General features: G+C 38.7%; 1 protein-coding gene across 1 annotated transcript; it reads right to left on the minus strand.

The window, feature by feature from the left end:
* Positions 1–42: 42 nt before the first annotated feature.
* Positions 43–11,261, minus strand: LOC139942344 (sorting nexin-24-like). Its single transcript, XM_071939178.1, has 6 exons — positions 11,102–11,261; positions 10,057–10,140; positions 8,773–8,877; positions 7,868–7,947; positions 6,280–6,312; positions 43–2,105 (listed from the first exon to the last, which is right to left on the minus strand). Exons 1-6 carry the CDS (start codon positions 11,159–11,161, stop codon positions 1,970–1,972), a joined length of 498 nt encoding a protein of 165 aa, XP_071795279.1. The 5' UTR covers positions 11,162–11,261; the 3' UTR covers positions 43–1,969.
* Positions 11,262–14,618: the final 3,357 nt, after the last annotated feature.

Consider the following 14,618-nt stretch of genomic DNA (forward strand, 5'->3'; position numbering starts at 1 on the left):
ATGACTAATGTCAAATAAAGAATATTTTTGTTAAAACCAAAGTATTCTAGTTTTCATTTAAACAAATCTTTATTAGCTATCAAAAGAGGAACATAATCTATTTTGCAAAACATTGGCATTAAACTACAAATATAAATTGTGACCTGATATTGGACAATATTGAACTACTGTTCAATTAAGCATTGATAATTGATGGTTAAATGTTATTATAAACCCCCCAAAAATAATAATAAAATAAAAAATTACCTTTCAAAGCTTAAGTGGTCGGGAAGAAGTTTAAGTATACGATTGTTGATTAATGAAGAGCTAAAGCAAAGTCTGAATCAAGCATCGTACATGTAAAGACATTGGGTGAATGGCTGTTGTGTGTTATAATACTGTGGCTGTTGTGTAGAATAATACGTATACCATACCAAAGCCACTGACGAAGCTTCTCCATGTTTACCAACATTTTTTAAATTGGTGGAAAGTATCTCACACATTTATGATTTTTACTGGAAAACTGATTTATTAGATTTTGCATCAAGGATAAAGATGTTTTTCTTCTAAAATTGCCTCGTGTCCTGTGAACAATAAATCCACTAGGCATATTTCTCAAGTGGGATTTGACCCCACGACCTTTGATATGGTAGAACAGGGCCCAATTTCATGGCTCTGCTTACCGTAAGCACAGAATCGGCGCTTACGGAAGCAGGGAATTCTGTGCTTTTAGCAAGCGTACATGTATTTCACGGGTTAGCAGGACATTTTGGCTTCTGCGCGTGCGTACTTCACATTACTAGGTATTCTACGCTTACAAGGCTAGCACAGAAAAAATCGGCGCTTGCATGTAAGCGAGTGGGGAATCGTGAGCGAAAGCGCAGAATGCGGCGGTAAGCAGAGCCATGAAATTGGGCCCAGATCTAACCACTAGTTCAGTGGCTAGAGGCAGTTCGAATATATAATTATGTGTGTATGCTTTTTTTTTAAACACAACTGTGTTGGGGCAAAAACCAAATCAAATGCACAACTACTGTCAAGAAGAGTGTGTACATGTACCAGTATAAATTCTATATCACGGAAGATAAATAAAAAAAAATAAAAAAAAAGTTCAGTACAATCTGAAACTGATTATACAGTTGTTCTTCTGGTGTTTCTAATCAAAAGAGACACCATGTAACCTACGTGTTCATCATCACATCATATACCGTAATTTTTGTCTGCGGATGACGCGCGGTGGACAAGACGCAGTACCCATAACTACAAATGTCTATTGGACACACATGTAATTATTTTTTCCCCCCCAGTATTTTGACATCATGCAAATCAAGAAAGAAAAGGAAATTAGTTGATCTTGAGATTTGTTTTGCCTGATGACATGGATCACCATATTATTGTGACAATAATACATCACACTTCTCTAGGTCAATTTAACAGACAGATACACTCTGGCAATTTTCTGGCTTAAAATTAGTTTTTGGTGCAAGACGTTCTTTGCGCATTTTGCTACCCATCAGTTTGCAGTACACTTTATAGCGATTCTACTTTGTTAGGATTTACTGAAGGAGGGTGCTATAGATGTACATGTCATCTTTTTTGTTGACTATATCAAACTACTACAAAAAAGGCTACCCGTGAATCACTGTACAGTGTAAACCAATGTGGGCTCAAATTCATAAACCCTTTAACACTGTTTAAGCACAAAAACATGCTGAGCACAGACAAATATTGCTAAGCAAAAACAGGTTACCAGCCAACATTCAATGAAATATACAGAGTTGCGACTGGTACCCCACACATGTTTGCTACGAAAAGAAGTTTGTTAAACTTTTTTTCCCTGCTAAATAAAAAAACAGCTTGATGAAATTGGGCGCCGGTATAAAAATGCGCCAACGATGTCGTGCACCAACAGAAGCTTAGGATTAGTTGGGAACAGGAAAATTGATTTCAAATCTATACAATTGATGTTGATCATTGGCTACGCTGTGCATCATGTGACTTCCAACATGTCCTCGTAGAGACCGAGTCGTACGCCTTCATCGAGGCTGTCATGTAGATCACTCTCACAGGTTGATGGGTGAAGGTAGGCGTCACTCTGAAATGACATCACAGGCTGGTGGGTGGAACTAGAAATAAGAGAAAGTCCGTCAGGGATATAATTTTTAGATAATAACTTAAAGGGAAGGTGCATGTTTGGTAGTCACTCTTAAAATTAGTGGCAATAAAAACTTTTGGTTAGAAGCCTACAGCTGCAGCTTTTGAAAAACATTTTACATCAAAGTTATGTATGTAGTTGTGCGTTATCCATTTTTATGCCCCCAATTCTACTTCCTGTGTGGCAGCCCTCTGGATTTTTACCGATATCTCAAAAGGACGACCACCGTTTGAAATGAAACTGTCTTGTGTTAATTGCATGCCTGCAGTACCTTTGCATCAACATTTATATAAGATAACAATTGAACTGTTCCAAAAACAGAAAGTAAAATTTGTCTTTGAACCCCCTACGGATTTTCCATGAACATTTGGTACAAATTTAATTGCAAAGGTTGTGTAGGGTGGAGTAACTATGCATCCCACTGCACTGAAGTGTCTTGTATACTTTGAAGATGCATTGGCCACCTGATACTGTAACTATGTACATGTACATGTACATGTAGTTAATCATTCAAAACTGCAGTGGATGATAATGAATGGTCAGACAGTGGGAGGGTTGACTGTACTGACATGACTGAGATACGCTTTCACCATATGACATGTATGACATCATAATGCAGGCTGGCTTATATTTAATGTGTCTACATGTATCTTTCAAAACCACAGTGGATGATAATGAATGGTCAGACAGTAGGAGGGTTGACTGTGTACTGATTCTATACATTTAACACATGACATAAATGCAAGCAAGATTTATGCATGTACATGTAGAATGTATTAGAAAACCACATCGGATGATAAGGAATGGTCAGACAGTAGGATGGTCGACTTTGTACCGTTTTTTTTTTTTTTTTTTTTAAAGCACTGACCAATGTATAAAACTATAAACTTCTATAACTGGTTATTTCTGGTTTTACCCATAAATGCACACTGACAAAGTGTTAGCACTGTTTACAGGCATACTCAGTACATTCCCTAGCTCTGTGACAACAAATCGAAGGCATATACATGTACTATGGTGAAATGCCTGTGATTGACAGTAGACATGGTAGAGGTCAGAGGGGACTGATTATTTGTCTGTTAGGGTGTTATAAAACAAATATTGACTGCTTTAACTCGTGCTATGGTTAAACTACGACTCCCTGAAACGAAAAACTGATTACAACGACCTAACAAACTTTACTTTCAGATCCTTGCACTATACATGTACCTACACACTCAAAGGGTCAAGCACGTGATTTTGTTTACAAGCAAATTTTGACGTCACACGGGTGTTTTCGATGCGAATGTTTCGCAGGAGTTAAGCACTAATAAGCACAGTTCAACTGTTGCAAATATTCATTGAAAATTGATGACGCCAAAATTTGTATCGCATTCACAGCAAACTTATAAGTCAGGCTTAACAATAAATTATAAACAGTATTTACTGCCTCCTGCATGTTCTTCTACCATGTCTACTTCTACTGCTATTACTATTCACATCTAAAGCCCTTTTCACACGACAAAGTCAAACTAGGGTCCTTGGTCTCCGGTGGCAGTTGTCTTGACCAAGGACGTTGGTCAAACTCAAAACTCAAACAGGACCTTTCACATGGCACAGAAACCAACATCCCATGTCTCAGAACATTCGTCTTTTGTGGTGCTAAAGGTAAACATTTGAAAACTTGTTCTCTTGAAGGAGTCGTGCACACGCTCAAGGGTTTAACGTTATCATATAACAGGGTCGAACATCTTGATTTTCTTGCACCACGTGTTTCTTCTTGCGCGCATGCGTGGTAGCTCCAGCCACACCAGGGTCCTTCGCTACGCAAGCAATTTCCATTCACACAGCACACACGGACGATCGTGGTATAATTTTCACAACGTTGTGTTTTTAAGACGGAGGTCTGGACCTCGGTCTTAAAAAGACCAGGGACCCGTGCCTATTTAAGCAGAGGTACCTTTCACACGATGTGGATTAAACAACAGTGTGTTCTTAAGACCAAGGACCCCCTGCTTATTTTCCTCGAGTGAAAAGGCCTTAAGCCTATTCAGCATCTAGATGAGACACAAGAGGCAAGAGCATCTGATGCCAAAAACACCAGGCCACCTCTCTTTGCAATTTAGTGTGACTGGGTTCTTTTACATGCATTGAAGTTGTAAGTACAACACTTGGCCTATCAAAAATGTGTATATTATGACTGTAACCTTCATGTACAATCCAATGAATTAAATATTATTGGTTAAAAGGTCTATTTCCTTTTTGTAGAACGAAAAACACAATGTCTACAGATTTACACTAAACTTACACAGTTTGAAGATATTTATAGTATGAAGCTTCCCTGAAATTATTAGTTGTTGAGGAGCTGTAGTTTTTGAGAAATGAGTAAAACAATGTCATGAAAATAATTTTTGTCTCACTGATCATGAGACGAAAATTATTTTAGCTTTTAAAAGTATTTTAATGACATTGTTTTACTTATTTCTAACAAACCAAAGCACCTCAGCAACTAATATTTTAAGGGAAGCTTTGTATTATCATTATCTTCAAACTGTGTAAGTCGAGTGTTTATCTGTGGACATTGTGTTTTGTGTTAGAAAAAGTACCCAAAATCCTTTAAATGTGTCTTTAACCAAGACACTTAACCAAGACACAAGGGAAGGTTAATGGCAACAACACATTTGGTTAGAAGCTTAGAGCAGCACTCGATAGTATAAAGCATTTTGAAAACACTTCTCGTTGATGTAAGATTATGTTAAAAGATATCAGTTTTTGTGCCCAAATGAATCAGAGAAGCGTTACTATCGGCATTGTTTCTCAGATTGTGTATAATAGGGATTATTCTTCTGGCATGGACGTACATGTATTCACTCCAGATTTTTCGGTGATATCTCAAACACTTGACCACCTTTTGAAATGAAATTTAGCGATAGATAGCAATGTACCCTTTTATCTTGTTATTACAGCTTTTCACTAAGCTGGGCGTTTGTTACAGCGTTTGTGTATTAGGGGAAATCAGATAGTTGGGAAGGTGAGGGTTAAGCAGAAAATGAAAACCGTGTCATTGGAGAGAACCTTTAAAGCAATTTTGATCGACTTTGAAGTAGACCAAAATTACAAACAAAAGGCACTATCACTGGGCAAAAAAGCCAATCTCACAGTGGTTGGAAAGCAATAAGGTTGCAAAACAAGTAATAAGGAAAGCAAAAAGATCTGAAATGCCATAACTTGTCTGGCGTTTCTTTTCACTGGTCCCCTTAGCATAAATACATGTTTTTTAAATTGGATGTTTTTCATCACTGACACATGACTGAGTTAGAGAATGAAGAGAATATTGATTGGTCCTCATGATTCGGCTTGCATGGCCAGCAGACCGCTGTTAAACATGTTAAAGACACTGGACTCTATTGGTAATTGTCAAAGACTAGTCTTCACAGTTGGTGTATCTTAACATATATGCATAAAGTAACAAACCTGTGAAAATTTGAGCTCAATCAGCATGATCGGTCGTCAAAGTTACAAGATATTAATACAAGAAAAACACCTATGGTCACACAAAGTTGTGTGCTTTCAGATGCGAGACCTCAAATTTTAAACCTGAGGTCTTGAAATCAAATTCGTGGAAAATTACCTCTTTCTCGAAAATTACATGTACATCACTTTGGAGGGAGCTGTTTCTCACAATGTTTTATATTATCAACCTCTCCCCATTACTCGTGACCAAGAAAGGTTTTATGATAATAATTATTTTGAGTAATTACCAATAGTGTCCACTGCCTTTGAGGGAGAACGCTGCTACTTCACAAATACTATGTATGCCAGCGTTAACCATGGAATGATAAGGTGCATGCTGGTCATCATGTAGCTAACAACCACACTATGTATGCCCAGCACTTACACCTTTTTGCAATGTGCAAGCACTGTTGATTTGAAGTGCAGGCTGGTCAAGCTAGGGATCATCAAACTTGATCACTATAATCAGCAATCACCTAAATCCACGCCTAACAGGTACATACCAAGTATTTGCGATTAGGTCTTTGTGTGTACAGGTGTTTACCCGAGCATTTGTGAAGAAGCTAGTCTATATACATGTATACTGCAAACTACGTGTAAAGCAATGTATTACAAGAATAAGAAAAAGAATAACAAGTGAGTGTTAAAGGTACCTTGGAACCTCTTTTCCGAGCTCATCGAGCGAGCTGAAATAAAAGAGCATGCAAAACTCAGAATCAGTAACAACTCACCTCTCACCTGTATCACCAAATTCTCATATAACAACAATGATGATGGTATGTCTTATTTACATGTAACACCAAATCTCTCATGGCGCTTAAAGGAACATACAGAATTGTTGTTTGCTAACAAAAAGAGTTGCTGGCAGTGTAGACCCTAAGCACTTTTTGTAATCTACCATACATGAACTAACTGGGAGTTATATGTAGGTCATCTAGGGAGGGCACATCTTTTTTGATGACAGTTTTTTTTTACTTTTGCTCTTCCCTGGACGGCCTGTGCTTGTTTTATTGTTTTGTCAGAAGAATTAAAATAAAATAAATAAAAATAACAAACCAGTAGAGGTTTGAGATCGATCTGGGTCATGGAGGAAACAGTGAAAATCCATTTGAACATTTTGCATGAAAATCGACCACCCCCTGCTAAAAATGCTCACTGAGTGATAAACTCCGAACAGGAAATTGTCGGTTAGTTATTTCCCATCAAAATGACATTTCATACATAAGTATTTCCAGGGATGTTTTCTACTATCATCATCCATAGACCGTGTAAGTTTTATGTAGATCTGTGATCTTCACAATTTTTTGTTTCTCACCAATTCTGTATAAAACACAAAAACTTGAATTGCCTCAAAATAACCCAAAGCACCCAAAAGGAATGCCATGGTGCCCCGTGCTTTTACTGTTGTGCCCTGTACAAGGTTCCTGTACAAATTGACATTCTCCTCCCAGCGGTGCCCTTTAACTGGAGGGAAATTGCTGTGCCCCTTAACGGGAAAAGATCAAGGCCTGCCTATTTATATAAGAATTTGCCAACTACTCCCGGGGCTGAAACAGGGTTACCCCTTTACAGTCTGTAAGGATGTAGGTATGGGCATCATCCCATACATTTAGGAGTCTGGCAATTCAAGCAGACTGCATGACCTTCCTAACTTTTTACGAAGCTGTTACACACATGGTTACGTCTCATGCTCAAGGGAACAGGTGGCATGAGCGGGATTCCAACCCACACTCTGTTGCTGACAACACCGGAGCTTGGGCTCAGTGAACTTGACTGCTCAAATTTAATCCCGCTTAGGCCTACATGTACTTGTACATGGACATGTACGTAGTCTTTTATGCACATTATTGGTAATTGTCGTATTCAAACTTCTTGTAACTCTAGGAAGTCTAAAAAGCTATAAAGGTAAATTTTATAAACTGAAACAAATATCAAAAGTGAAAATATCAACTCAACTGAAACACAAGCTGTGACTTTCAAGAAACAGTTTGCAGTTTATACTGCCAAGATGTTGCCTGTTTCTCAAGCCTTGAATCAAGTCAGTACAAATTCATGTATCAAGTGTCTTAAAATAATGTTGTTTATTGTTCTTAACTGTATATGTGCAGGGCCCAAATGGAAACCAGTTTTTATACTGATTTGGCTCAACCTGGGTGAATAAAGGAAATAAATAAATAAACACTAACAGTATGGTCGTGTGAAGCTAACACAGATTCATAAATCAACGTGTAACATACTTACTCATAACTAATGGTCTTGAAGTTTTTCACTCGCAGAAATGTGAGAAGAGATTTGGGAACATTATCTCTGTCAAGAAGTGCCTAAAGCAAGAGAAACATAGAAAGTCTTATCAGGGCTCCACTTAACACTACAGTGCGTCTAAAAACACTAGACACTTTTGAAATGGCTGCCGAATAATAAAAAAGAATGATTCTAGGGGGAAAGGTGTGTATGGATAGCTTATGGACTCAACTTTCATATGACACCAACAAGTCCAAAAATAACTCCATCACAAGAACCATCTCTGCCCTCACAGGTAAACCATTTACCCCTGGCTGGGTGGCGAGCTTTTGGTTTTAGCGTCTTGCTCAGCGACACAAGTGTCACGACTGCGGTCGAACGGGATACTACCCTAATAAGCCATGTTCGCACTGGATTAATATTTTCGGTAACTTAACTTAACCATGACACTGGGTAAGGTTCCGACGGGTTAACTTTCCCACCGTCCGCACTTGGATTTATTTGACAGGGGTAAAATTACCGAGACTGTGGGTAAATTAACCGAGCTGGCCCCCTGCATAACGTTGAATAGTTTGATAATCACGTAAATCTTATTCTTCCATGACAACACATGTCAGCTTCTTTCGGGTCACGGACGGATTTTTGGACAAAACATGTCGGCTTCTTATGGGTCATGGACGGATGGGAGATTTAACCGAGCTGTCACGTCCGCATTGGACTTTCTGGCTCGGTTAAGTTGACCTGGTCAATCTTCCTGGGCACCTTTGGCTCGGTTTAACTACCCATTCGGGTCGGGTAAGTCACCTGGGAGGAAAACTTTGTGGGCTGTTCGTACCCATTGGTTGGTTAGTTTACCCAAATTAAGTCCAATGCGAACAGGGCTTTAGAAGCTAGTCACAACCAACCTGTATGTACTGCTCCAGTCCTTGTCGTCTTTGCTCTATCCCTCTCATAGTGAGTTGTCTCATCCTCTTGGGAGGAAAGTCTGGGGTCTCCATGCTTTTCTTCACCTTCATTTCAAGAAGCAAGAGGTACATGTAAAAGCACACTTATAACAAAAAGGGAAACCACCAACATAGGGTTAAAGGGAAGGTACAAGTTTGGTAATTACTGCAAACAAATATTAACTTAAAACCTGACTCGGTAACGAGCATTGGAGAGCTGTTGATGGCATAAACCATTGCGAGAAAAGGCTCCCTCTGAAGTAGCATAGATTTTAAGAAAGAGGTAGTTTCTCACTAACATAAAAGACTTCTAGCCAGAAGTCTTTTATTCCTATCTGAAAGCACACAAATTCGTCCAAAAAGGGTGTTGTTTCTCTCATCATTTTCTCGCAACTTCGATGACCAATTGAGCTCACATTTCCACATGCTTGTTTTGTTATAATGCTTATAAATGTTGGGATACACCAAGTGGGAAGACTGGTCTTTGAAAATTAACACCAAACGTGCAGCTAGCTCAGTTGGTAGAACGCCAGCACATTTATCCGAAAGTTGTTGGTTCAAATCCTGCTCTAGTAAATTGGTCATTGTTCCACTCAAAATCATAAAAAAAAAGCATTCTTAGAGAACCCGTTACCAGAGGAAAATTGTTGTGGCCCTTCAAGAGTAGAGTGATATCCGTTCTTACTCCTCTCTATTTTCGGTCAAATAAAAACATATAATTTTGTAAATTAATCTCTGGTCCATTAGAAATTTGGAGCTACAACAAAAAAAGCCCAGCGGACTTCAACAAATTTTTTTGCAAAAAAGTTAAGCACTGTATCACCACTAAAAAGTTAAAGGCAGCGCACAGTTTTGGGAATTACTCAAAATACTTATTAGCGTAAAACCTTACATGTACATGGTAATGAGTAATGAGTAATGGGGGAGGTTGGTAGTCTAAAGCATTGTGAGAAACAACTCCCTCTGAAGTGACGTACATAGTTTTTGAAAAAGAAGTAATTTTACACAAATTTGATTTCGAGACCTCAGATTTAGAATTTGAGGTTTCGAAATCAAGCATCTGAAAGCACACAAGGGTGTTTTTTCTTCTTTATTATCTTGCAACTTTGATAACCGATTGAGCTTAAATTTTCACAGGTTTGTTATTTTATGCATGTTGAGATACAGCAAGTGAGAAGACTGGTCTTTGACATAGTGTCCAGTGCCTTAATTCGCATTTGAATAGTTGAAATACATTCTACTAACCTGTTTATGTAATGTGTGAAACTCGCTGTATCTTTTCTCAACAATGTGGGTTTTACTTGACACTCGGACATGCACCTGATAAGCCTGCACAAAGAACAATAAATTACAACATACAAAACACTTTAATGAAGATACAAGCCTTAGGATTGGTAAAATTAATCAAAAAATATTTGTTTCTGAAATCTCACTGATTACAACTATAACATTTAAGGAGGCTGTTCATCAATCAAATTGATGATTTACACAATGTATAGGGCCCCCTTAGCCTCCTAATTGAATCACCATTACTTACAATGAGAAATTGTGATCAGACGATGCTATGGACAGCTTGTTCAAGACGCAATTGTATGCCTTTCGACAATTGAGAGAAGTCAGCCAGGGGTCTACCAATAATGCGATACTCAGTCAGAGTCAGACAGATACTTAAGATTTGTTTGTTTTCAACATTTATTTATTTATTAATTAGACTGTTAATTAAAAAGTAGGGCCTAACTAACATTAATAAAATAGACCTACTGGTACTACACTCGTACTAGGCTACTAGCTGTCAGTAGAACTGTAATGTTGGTGTAGTGTCGCATCTCCTCTTGTTTGTTGATGGCGTACAATCCATTTTACAATTTTATTTGGCCACATTAGTTTTACAGTCACTAACAATGGTGATGGAGGAAGGAAACTCTAGTGCACTGCAGCTAGTGCTAGCATTTGGCTATGAATACTCCACAATAACTCGACAATCACCAGGGGTGAATTTCACACAAAGGTAGTCCTAACTTAGGACTAGTCCTAACTTAGGACTAGTCCTATGCAATGCTAAGAGAGGACCAGTCCTAAGTTAGGACCAGTAACCCATCCTAACTTATGACTGGTCCTATCTCTAAGCATTGCCTACCTAGGACTAGTTCTAAGTTAGGACTACCTTTGTTTTGTGAAATCCACCCCAGATCACCAGTCGGGTCGATTAGCAAAATAAAAAAAATCATCCAATTCATGAATTAATGGTTAGTGTTTCCGTGGAGCTATATATCTCCATGGTGTTCCTTACCGTAAATGGTTTTTCATCTTCGTTCACCTGCCTAATACTAGGGATAGATACACAAATCATGATTTACTCAGGCCTGCCCCTCAGTTTATAGTACACATAAGAGTTTTATGTCTGTGGCACTTTATGAACAACAGGACATTATTTTGTCGTCCGTCTTGCCTGTAAACAAATCATGTAGCGCCCTCTGTAGTTTTACTTATAGGTTAGCCCTGGCGGCCTTATACTTTCGTATTGTACTGTATCTTCTGTGCACTGAGGAAGAGTCCTATATAGGGCTACATAGAAGGTCAAAGAAACAAAATACACGCGAGACTCGGTTACAAATGCTTTTTATAGACCAACTCGACCGATCCAAGTCAACGTGTTCCTCAATATTATGGGACTCAAGGAAGTCGATTCCAAACATGGCGCCATCAGACGAAAATTCTACACAGTTTTTAATAGTCATAATGATGGACAACATCTTGGGGGCGGGGCAACATAATCCCCTGCCGCACCGACACGTGGCAAAGACACAGGTTAAAATCCCGCTCTAATTAATTTAGTTTCAAATTCAAAGGTTATTTTTATTTATTCATGGCGTCGTATGGTCGTTGGCCCATGCAACAACTCCATTATAAACAGTGGCGTAACCAGAGGGTGGGGGGGGGGGGGCTCTTGCCCCCCCCCATGTGAAATCAGATAAAAGTATAATAGGTTCTGTTAAATACGTGGTGGCCTGAACGCAGACCAACAGCTCCGTTAACACCACTTAGTCAGATCATGGAGGTAGAAATTTCTACCTCCATGGTCAGATGCACTACAGAGAAATTTACTACAGCAAAATGGCAAGCGAAAAAGGTTGCTTAGACCATTTATTCTCCTTTGAAGCAAGCGGTGCAATTGAGAGGCAGGCCTATTTTAAATATCCGTTTAATAACTAAAATTTGATTATTAAACACCTACAATTTCAATCCTGTATTTTTGTTTTTTTGTTGATAACTTACACTTGTTACAATAAGGCCGAGTAAAAAAGAAACACGTTTAGTTTCTGGGCTTCTCAAAAAAAGGAGGGAGGAGGAGGGGCTTTTTTTTTTATTTCAAGATGGCCGCCATGAATGTCAAATATTCATTGTTCTGCCGCTGAAATACACAAAACATTAATGAAACAGTTTGGTCAAGGCATTCAGACAACACATTCAGATTTCGTTTGTTGTTGCTGAGATCATTTAAACTATCCCTTTTCAAAACAAAAACCTAAAACAATAATGTGTATAAAAAAAACTTAAGAAAAAAGGAGGTGTCCTGTAAAAAGAAAGCGGTTTAATATTATTATGTTTTGGGTATTTAAACACCCACAGAGCCTATTTTGAGAATGCCGTGTACAAATTTAATGGTTTCATACAGTCAAAAAGTTTTATCTTATACAAAAATGACAAGTTCTCTAAGATGTTGTTGTGTTCGCGTTGTGGGGGAGGCCACGCAATTTGAAGACAATTGTTTAAACAAAAACGCTGCGACACGATTAAGGGGAACCCGGTTTGAAGGCCACAAACAATGCATACAGTCGGAAATGTTGAGGTCATCGATCGCCACAGTTCTGAATAGTCACTCCCCTTTCTGAACTTCCTAAAGATTAATAAGAAACATTTTGAAGGTTTTTGAGACCAAAACGTGACTAATAGTATACTTATAGGGGCCTACCACTTTAATCCGTGTTAGAGCAGGAACCCATATAGGATATTTAATAGATTCTTAACCGCCGGCCGAACAATTGGTATCTATAGATGCAAACTATGCTTCGCTCAAAAACAAAACATTCACGCGTGGAAATGAACAAACCAAGGACACAGGATGGAAGCCAAACGTCGAGAACTACCCGCTTAGACATTGTAAATAATCTGCGAAATCATGTCTAATTCATGGAGAACGTAGTATTGAATATGAGAATATTGTAATGGTACATAATTACCGGTTCCGTCCACCGGAGATTATGTTACAAGTTAACCTTGGCTGAAGAAGTCTTTCGAGGGATAATTAAAAACGAGGGCGCTATCAGAAGTAGTTTGAACACAAAGTTTGCCAGTCGAGTTCTCATTAGTCCATTCACCATCATCACGAGCCAGGTGTTAATTTTGCTACACGCGCACACGTGGATATCCACACGCAGGTGGTGAATGCGCATGACAAGATAATAGTTCCCTGGTGCCCTGGTCATAATCTATGGCTAACTCTGAACAGTGACTTGTATCGCGCTATGCTCAAAACTAGGCCTGATATAAAAGACGTCGTCACGAATGCGCTTGAAGTCCTCCAATGTTATCAGAAGTAGTTTGAACACACAGTTTGCCATGTTTTTAGGGGGGGGGGGGGTTGGCGGTAAGCAGACCGAATTCGGCGCTTTCGATTGTATTTTATTGATTGATTGATTGTTTGATTGACTGATTGATTGATTTATTGATTTATTGATTAATTTTTGTTTTTTTACCCATATACATCGATGCGTGTAGCACTGTATACTCAGTACTTTTCCCGAGTCCTGTAAAAAAAAAAATCACAGGCATTTTACTCGGGTGGGATTCGAACCCACGACCTTTGCAATTCGGGAAAAGTACTGAGTATACAGTGCTACACACACCGGTGTATATGGGTAAAAAAAAACAAAAATTAATATTCTTTATCCCCGATGCAAATTTAACATCTATTAAAAATTTATTTATTTTAAATCTTTAGACAGACACAATAGTTACAAGTTGTAAAGGGGCTGTCAAGGTTAAAACAAAAGTATAAAAACTGTCATCAAAAGATGTGTAAAACCAGACCCCCCTGCCAACGATACAAATTAAACCATTCACCATTCTCTGACGTGCAAACGCCGATTTCTGCGCTATTGTTGTGTGATAATAATTAAGCGTCATGGAGCGCCTTAGAGCACGCACGCGAACAAGCCAATGTAATGTCCCTGACCTCTGACGTCACACGAATACCATAACATGATTCGCGCGTATACCGCCGGGCAAAACCTTTGTGTTTTGGCAGCCAGCTAGAAAGTGTACGCAATCTTACTATGACTACGCAACTCAGTGCCCGGCGAAACATGACGTATAGTGTTTTGTAAACAGAGGGCGGTTTGAATGTAAACATAGGTCACATCGTCTACATGTAAACGTGAACTACACTTGCCGTAAGCACAGAATTCCCTGCTTCCGTAAGCGCCGATTCTTTGCTTACGGTAAAGCAGAGCCATGAAGTTGGGCCCTGCACTTTCTGTCATCTGATAACTTATTTCAAAGCAGATGACTGACTTAAAATGTGGCAAAATCATTGGCGATCGTAACTTTTGGTTGGTAGCTTCTATAGTTTGACGCATTTTGAGAAACATTTTTTCACTTTGAAGTCATATTTTGATAACAATAATTTTTATGCCCCAAAAATTGGGAAACGAAAACATGTTGGAAATGATCACTGTGATGTAGCCCGGTTTACGTCAATTTTCATGTTACCCAGTGTGGCGGTTTCAACTTTCCTGCTGTGTTCA

Source organism: Asterias amurensis, chromosome 9, assembly GCF_032118995.1.
Source record: "Asterias amurensis chromosome 9, ASM3211899v1".
NCBI classification, from domain to species: Eukaryota; Metazoa; Echinodermata; class Asteroidea; order Forcipulatida; family Asteriidae; genus Asterias; species Asterias amurensis.